The sequence below is a fragment of the Toxorhynchites rutilus genome, chromosome 2 (genome assembly GCF_029784135.1).
Source record: "Toxorhynchites rutilus septentrionalis strain SRP chromosome 2, ASM2978413v1, whole genome shotgun sequence".
NCBI classification, from domain to species: Eukaryota; Metazoa; Arthropoda; class Insecta; order Diptera; family Culicidae; genus Toxorhynchites; species Toxorhynchites rutilus.
The window spans coordinates 242,438,906-242,447,990 of record NC_073745.1 but is presented as its reverse complement, the minus strand read 5'-3'; the positions used below and the strand labels follow the sequence as shown (position 1 = coordinate 242,447,990).

The following is a 9,085-nucleotide window of genomic DNA, read 5'->3' as shown; positions in this document are numbered from 1 at the left end:
TATCTAAATACAATGTTCCGAATGCTTGTTTTCGACTGTCAAAAGAAGGAAAAAGAGATCTGCATTGTGGAGCACGATTACGAGTTTGAGTCACTGTATGTCCAATTACAGATTACAGATCACAATGCACAATAGTCCAGAAGATGCATTTAAGTGGAAATTAGCATTTAGAGCTCGACAGTTATTCTCTAGACAAAATTGTTACATGTGATAGAGCGCTCATTTTTATGTTATCAAAAACAGTGTGATTGTCGATGAAATAAAAAATATAACTTTCTTATCTTCAGAGATAGAGGTAAACATAGTTCGACAATGTTGTAGTCCCAGTTGTTTGAGACTTCTTTGTAGAACAAAGTTTTTTTCTATCTCTTAAAATAATCGATATAGCACCTATTTTTATGTTACGTTAGGGTAACTATGAGAAAAAACTATTTTTTGCTCTAACTTTTATATTTCAAATTCTACATGCAAACTGTCTTCGAAAGACTTCTTAAGCTTACTAATACAAACATTTTTCGATGCAGAAATTGTCGATATCTCAACTTTACTCAAAGTTATCGATATTTCTTCCCAAAAAAATACGCTCTCTTCAATTGTTTGTCGTTCTTTATGGGGCAAATGTAAACAAAGTTTATTGGCGGCATTTGAAGGAGCATATTTCACTTTCAACTTTCAAAACTATGTTTTTTTTCGTGCTTGAGTAAATTAAAATTGAAATCATGAGTTTTTGGGTAAAACACCATCAATAACTTTGAGTAGGATTAAGATATAGAATAGTTCAGCATCGCAAAATGTTGGTATCGATAAGCTCTAAAACTCCTACAAAGACAGTTTTGATGTAGAATTTGAAATATAAAAGTTAAAGCAGAAAAAACACGTTTATTCATGGTCACCCTAATGCAATGTAGAAAAAAGCGCTAAATCGACTATTTTAAAAGATAGAAAAAAACTTTGTTCTACAAAGTTGTTTAAAATAACTGGGGCTACAACATTGTTAAACTAGGTTTATCTCTATCTATAAAGATAAGAAAGTTAAATTTTTCATTTCATCGACAATTTTGGTCACCCTATTTTGGATAACATAAAAATGAGCGCTCTATCATATGTAACAATTTTGTCTAAGACAGTTTTTTTCTAAACAATAAATATCTCCCACAAAGTTGTTTTTAGCGCTTTCTATCTGAGTTGCATTAGGGTAACTATGAAAAAACGGGTTTTTTACGCTTACTTTTATTTTTAAAATTCTACATCAAAATGGTCTTCGTACGACTTATAGAGCTTATCAATGCCAACATTTTGCGATACAGAACATGTCAATATCTTAATCCTGCTCAAAATTATTGATGGGTTTTCATCCAAAAACTCATGATTTCAATTTTAATTTACTCAAACACAAAAAATAACATAGTTTTGAAAATCACATATTATATAGAGTGAAATCTGTTCTTTCAAATTTCACCAACAAACATTTTTTATGTTTGCCCCAGAAAGAATGACAAACAAATGAAAAGAGCGTGTTTTTGCGAAGAAATATCAATAACTTAGAGTAAAGTTGAGATATTGACAAGTTCTGCATCGAAAAATGTTTGTATTAGCAAGCTCTGTGAAATTTGAAATATAAAAGAGAGAGCAAAAAAACAGTTTTTTCATGGTGACCCTAACGTAACTCAGAACAAATGTGCTATATCGGTTATTTCAAGAGATAGAGAAAAACTTTATTCTACAAAGATGTCTTAAATAATGGGAGCTACAACATTGTCGAACTAGGTTTTCCTATATCTATAAAGATAAGAAAGTTATATTATTTATTTCATCGACAATTTTGGTCACCCTTTTTTTGACAAGATAAAAACGAGCGCACTATCATGAGTAACGAATTTGTCTAATACTTATGACAGACATACAGCTGTACTAGCGTTGTACTTCGAAAATTGTATGTCTGTCACCATGTACAGCGCTAGAACCATGCAAGCAACTCGGTACAATCGCTGTACCTGTACCGACCTATTTTACCGCTGTACATGGCTACAGTTGCACTGTGCGCCGCGCCATAGACGGTTAGTGGTGAGTAGCATGAACAAAACGAATCAAAACATTTGGTATACATTCTTTTCATTGACTTTCTCTTGAGTTAATAACTCAGATTGGGAACATATTTGTTGTGTTCGATAGTTTAGACGCTATATAAAAACCCTTTTCATTGAAATATTGGTGAAAATACAATGCAATAAATTCAAACTTCTGATTGTCAGTCTGACATGCGGTACAATGTACAACCAAAGTATGTGTGTCATGCTATCGTGGTACCTGTACAACGCTGTACACGTACAGCGCTAGTACAGTTGTATGTCTGTTCATGGTATAAGACAGTTTTTGTCTAGAGAATAACTGTCAAGCTCTAAATGCTAATTTCCACTTAAAAGCATCTCCTGGACCATTGTGCAATGCAACATTGAGTGGGTGCCTTGGGATGTCCAATTAGAGGCGAATCACTATATTATGTAAGCATTCCTCTATCAAAACTGTCAAAATAGTCCCTCAGTGCATCGAAGAACTTGCGTGCAATTTTAATTTTAGATCATGAACCATATTGATATTCACATGCAGAGGGTGAATAACTCTTTCGTTATTGTTTTGAGGGACCCCTCGAGAAAGCCACTCCACTAGAATGCCAATCCAGCTGTCAGTTTTCATTACAAAATATAAACATATGCCGAAGGAAGAGAAATACGTCGAATCGTGGATTGTTGGATGGCGGAATATTTATTTCTTCATTATTTCAGCATAAACAGTGAATATTTCAGGTCCTGCTAAGTCCCAGTGCATGAAATGTGAATGTAAATAAACGTGAACATTAGGGAATGCATTGCTGTGTCAGAGATTGCGATACCGACGAGAATGTCGTCAATTGCACATCTGTGTTTTTCGTTGGGTACATCAAACTGAATCACACTTGAGGAAATGCGCTCAATTTTCACGATGAATATTTCAGTTTTCCATCCGACACAACGCTACGATGCGATTGGTTGAATATACTGACCGCCCACAACGCCATACCGGAAGAGGTTACGGAACACACAAAAATATGCAGCTGCCACTTCGACGACGAATCGTTCGGGAAGCATCCCGTGCATGGCTATCGATTCCTTCTTCCGACGGCGATTCCGACCATATTGCCCGTTTCGCAGGATGTGTCGATCCTCCCGGATGATACAAATGTGATTGTGGAATCTTTTGACACTGCAAGCATCGAAACTCTGTCGATTGCTCCTGAAGAACCGGAGGAACCAGTTCACTTGATTCCAGCAACGTCAGCGGTTGACGGGTTGATAAACACGCCGAAAACAATTGGAATTGAGTATGCCAATGGGAAATACTATTTTCTACAATCAGAAGATGAATCTGAGGAGGAGGAGGAGGAGGTTCCGGCGAACGGTGAGATCATTCAATCCGAAGGGACTCCGCTAGATGAGGGCGCTATGATCGGCACCCAAGAAAATGGTGAGGATGTACAAAGTGAATGCAAGTCGAGTGTCGATAATGTCAGTTGGCTTAAAGAAGAAAGCATACAATTGATGGACGAAGCCGGAATGGTTGTGCCGGAAGAAGCTACAACCGAAATCGATAGTATAATTGAGGAAGCAAGTGTTATCACTACATATTGGGATGTTGGGTGTAATTCCGTGAAAGAGGAAAATCGTGATGAAAGCAATGCGTGCATGGAAATGATTGAAGAGGATGCAATCAAATCGGAGTACGGAACAGTGGAAATGCTAGAAGACCTCGGGACGCCTTCCGTTTCAAAGGATAGGAGGGTCGATGTGAGCATAATTTCAAACTAGAGCTTACAATTTGTGTTAATACAGTTCCTTTCTAGAAACATTTTTGTCAATATTGCGGCAAAGGATTTCCCTATGGGAGTGGACTCAAGAAACATTTACTCGTGCATACAGGATTGAAGCCACACGCATGTGAGACCTGCGGCAAGAGGTGAGAAGCGAACAGTAATTTATCGTTAAATAATGATCTGAGGAATGGTATACATTTAAAAATTTAAATACCTTGATTAGATCTTGCGATACTAAATAAGAACTTACAAACAAATATAATTTGTATTAGATAAAAGATAACATGTTCTCTGGTCTATAGATTTTCCCAGAAGATAAACCTTACTATTCACCTGCGGAGGCACACCGGCGAGGAACCGTTCAAAAAGTTCGTCTGCCCCTTGTGTGAGAAGAAGTGTATACGCTTAAGCGAGCTGAAGAATCACATCAAAACACATTGGAAAAAAACGCCCCATGCGTGTCCAATCTGTACAGAGCGCTTCGCAGACATAACCAACTATTACGACCACATCAAATCGAAGCACAAAGACGAGCTGACCCTGCAGGAAAGCATCGATCTGATCGCACTGAATGAAAACGCCGAGGTGATTGTCCCAGGTGATGGAGAATCGTTAGAGCTGGAGCAAGGAGTGTGTACGGTTTGCTTTAAAATATTCAAAACGGAGCGCTCACTCAAAAAGCACAAACGAAAAATGCATCCCAAAATATTTGTGTGTCCGAACTGTCCGAAGCAGTTCCTGTACAAAAGCCTACTGGATAAGCATACGCGTGTTCATACGCAGGAGAAACCATTCAGATGTTCGGAATGTGAAGCGGCTTTTTCCCAAAAGGTAATTTGATTGACTTCTCTTTCGCCGTTAGCATTATATCATGTTATCTTAAAATCCTTACAGATAAATCTCGACATACATCTGAATCGAAAACACAACTTTAACGTGGGAAATCCGATAGAGCGATGCTTCGAGTGTGAATATTGCGATAAAACCTTCGATCGCCCTTCATCTCTCAAAACCCACACTCGAATACACACCAACGAACGACCATTCGCTTGCGCCCACTGTCCGAAATCATACGCAACAAACAGTTCCCTGGCATCGCATATCAAAGCAAATCACCGAGGGGAATCAGGTAGGAGAGTCTTGCGATGTCGTTGACCGCTTTAGGATCTCATAAGTTGTGTCCTCTTTTTAGTACTGCTTCAGGCGTCAGCACGCAAAAAAATCGCCGATACGGACCACCTTATTGTGGAAGAACGCGGCGCACCAGATATTGTCGAAGAAGTGCAAGATGCGGACGGCAATGTGATACAATACTCGATACAAATCATCGACCCACCCAATGTTACGTTAGAGCAATAGCGGAGCCCTAGTCTAGATTATGTTTCTCTAGAAACTAGGCAATAATCAAGACAAAGTGATATAAATCGTTGGTCCATCGCTTTTTCTCAATTTAACGTGTGTTATGCTTAGAAACGTGTCCGTGTCCAGCTTCATTCAACCTTTGTGCTTCTTGAGTACATCGTAACTGTGGGGGAAAAAGTGAAAAAAAATATACACGGGAATGTATTTCAACCTCATTTTAACGTAGAACAACCGTCTATCATGGTTTATCCGAAAAATGATCATGGTTTGTCCGGTTTCAGAAAACGCTATTTTTGAATGAAGAAATTCGAATTTTCAAGAAGATGTTGTATTTCTCATTGCTTGAGTTTACTGTCATAATATTGATCCATTTATAATTCAGCAATGCAGATTGCAGATTTGGTTGGAGGAATATAAGTTTCCACAGCATTTGGGAATTTTTTGACGCATGTTTACATTTTGAAAAGGGCGTATCAATTTTAGAAGGAGAAATCTTTGATAATTTATATCTCAAAAACTATGAGTCCTACCAAAATAGTGCTTTAGAAAGAGTTATAGAGTATTGATGTCCAAACGTGAAAAAAATATTACTTTTTTTATTTATAAAAAAAAAACTTTAATTTGCAATATCTAAAATATATATATTTTTTTATTTTTTTTTTGAATTTTTTCATGTGAAATAGGAGCTATGTAGAAAATTTAAAAAACGAGTACAAAATGGTGAAACTATTTTTGACGAACTTTGTGGAACATCGAATTTTTATGAATTTTCGAAACTTCGAATTTTTGTATGTTAACAATCATTTTAGCCACAAATTATGAATTCTGATGTGATTTAAAACAAAAAAAGCTCTTTGTCAATCTCCTTCTAAATGCAGCCATTCTCGAGGTATTTCAAAAAACATTTCTAATTTATTGTCCTTTTTATAGTAAATAGACTCTTTTAATATGTTTGCCTTGTTATACCGCCATGTTCATGAAATTTTATGAATTTGCCTATAATTTCCAACAACTTTTCCGAATACATCATTATGGTAAAAATTTACGTTCATAAAATTTTAATGTTCCACAAATTTCGTCAAAATTAGTTTTACCATCTTGTGCTCTTTTATTTTTTTTTTCAAATATCTCGAGGATGGCTGCATTTAGAAGGAGATTGATAAAGAGTTTATTATTTTAAATCACATCAGTATTCATAATTTGTGGCTAAAAATGATTGTTAACGTACAAAAATTCTAAGTTTCGAAAATTCATAAAAAATAGTTCTACTCTCTTGTACCCATTTTTCTAATTTTCTACATGACTTCTATTTTATATGAAAAAAATATGTATTTTAGATATTGAAAATAAAAGTGTTCTTTTGTAAATAAAAAAAGTACTAACATATTTTTTTCACGTTTGCACCTCAATACTCTATAAGTCTATTTAAGATACTATTTTGGTAAGACTCATAGTTTTTGGGATATAAATTATCAAAGATTTCTCTTACTAAAATCTATACGCCCTTTTCAAAAGTTACACATGAGTCAAAAAATTCCCAAATGCTGTGGAAACTCATATTTCCTCCAAACCAAACGGAATACAAACATTCATTCGAATCAAAAAGTCACGGGAGTGTTGTGTCCGAGACACGACCGCATAGTTGACGTAGGATTCCGTTAGACTATCTGTTGATTTTGGATATGTTTGAAGGATTACATCGTTAAACTCTTTGATAATGATTTGGTGGTCCTGAAAAGGACCGTTTTGTTTGGTTGTTGGATATTGTATGTTAACTCCACCAGTGTTTACCGAGTGATGATTGCAGAAGGATGGTAAACAGTCGTTGGATGGTGCGTATCAGATAGAATATACCGAAGTGGAACGAGGCATGATGAAAACCGCCCTCTGTGATCCTAGACGAGATGCCTCCTGTGATATGTATGGATGAAATAAAGAAAAAAAAACTCACCAATGTAATATATAATAATTACCAATACCGAACACAATTATGATTTTTCCTCATCAGTAAAAACACGTTACTTTAATATAGAGAAAACATATTTGAAATGGAAAAGGTAATTGTTTTTTTTTTTTTAATTTTTAATTTCTGAGTGTTTATTCAACCCAATGCGAATTTTAATTGGACTAACAACACCTAATACTATATGTAGAGGATATGGGAAATCACTTTTTGTAATATTTTTTCACTTTTACAAATTTTCTCGCCGTATAAACTTCCCTTGGGTGAAAATGAACACAACAAAACAGACAGCTTAAACCAAACGAACTGTTCTCGAGCAGGAACACACCTTGGTTTTTAATTTTAGGAAATTAAAATGAATCGTTTCATATATCAAGTCATTTTTAACACCACTGCAACCATATACAATTTTACACTTACAGTTGTGCTAAATTTCTCACAATAAACGATCGGTCATTGATACGAAATTTCATGAAACAACCCCCGACTTGCATATATTTGCAATGCCGATTTCCCCCAGGCAGCTTGGTTTAGATGTCTCTGTTAGGGAACACATTTCGGAAGGAACAAAAGTTCACTCTACTTTCATGTATTTGCAATGTCGATTTCCCCCACCCTTAGAAAAATCCTCGGTCGAAAACTACTAAATACATTTGGTAATGCAAAATTAGTAGAATGTACAAATTTTTTGTACATATTGTCAACAAACCCGCATCCCTACCAGAGATTAGTATATTTTACTCGATAACATTAGTAAGCTTGGATATTGTCATATCTGAAAATTGGTGAGAAAAGCGCGTATTAACCATTTTCATTGTTCCCATAAGGCAATACGGAGGTATAATAAGGATATAATTCTGATACGTGCATTTTCCGCGAGAAAATGTAGCCGATATTGGGCTTCCGAATCATGGTTCTGCTTGACATATGTGTTTATTAGTACGGTCGAAAATGACTATAGATTGGTAGTATTTACCAAAAAATTCGTTATATTTACTAATTATTTCTCTCAGTGCAGGCAGCTTGGTTTTGATGTCTCTGTTAGGGACCCGCCGTATGTGTCGTCAATTTCGACCAATCAGAAGTGGATATTTCCGTTAGGATAGAGGATGAGATTTTTCAATTGTCCGATAGTTAGTTTCATGACATACATTATTTTCTTCAATATAAAAAATTGTTATGAAGTGCCGAAATCGATTGACGCACGAATTTCATCAATCCATCATGAAATGACTAAGCAATAAGCGTTTGAAATTGGACAATATTCACGATGTACTCGATTTTCGATTTTCAATTTGTACCCCAATATGTTCCCGAAAGACGTAATCCTACGTCAAAATACTCATGTTTTGTCATTTGTCAATTTCATTTGGAATTTCTCAGCTGCTAAGCGCAAAGGACAACATAAACAAACTGCAGCGCGTTAAGTGGTTACCATAGGAATCATGTGGACAAACCGTGCGCACCGGACAAACCTTGATCAGAATTGAGGTCAACGAGATACATTGTGCCCTATTATAGAAATCGAGACAATAAGAATTTTGTTCGTTAGCCCTAATCTAGCTTTCAGAATTTTTCGAGTTGTTCGTCGCATTTCTTCAGAAAATTATTTTGTTTTGATTTGCGTCTGTTTGGGCACTTGCCATAATTACTGAGTTTACCCCAAAGAATTCGCTAAATATAATTGGAATTACTAACTCACTCCGTTTTACGTAACGCAAAGCGGAGGAGAGTACCAATGGGAGATAGGATGCTCTCGCATCTCGTTATCGAGATGAAACTCTCTGCCTCGATAACCACTATCATTTTTATCGAGCAGATCAGTCTAATAAAAACCATCGAATTATACAGTTCTATTTTCCACTCGCTACGGAATAAAACCTCAATAGTGTACCACGTGCTACTGTTCGCGC

General features: G+C 36.1%; 1 protein-coding gene across 1 annotated transcript; it reads left to right on the top strand.

Moving 5' to 3' along the window:
• The first annotated feature begins 2,682 nt into the window (after window positions 1-2,682).
• Window positions 2,683-6,253, top strand: LOC129767685 (zinc finger protein 69 homolog). Its single transcript, XM_055768816.1, has 6 exons — window positions 2,683-2,932; window positions 2,993-3,821; window positions 3,878-3,990; window positions 4,150-4,678; window positions 4,742-4,976; window positions 5,040-6,253. The coding sequence occupies exons 1-6, from the start codon at window positions 2,862-2,864 to the stop codon at window positions 5,204-5,206; spliced, it is 1,944 nt and encodes a 647-aa protein (XP_055624791.1). The 5' UTR covers window positions 2,683-2,861; the 3' UTR covers window positions 5,207-6,253.
• Window positions 6,254-9,085: the final 2,832 nt, after the last annotated feature.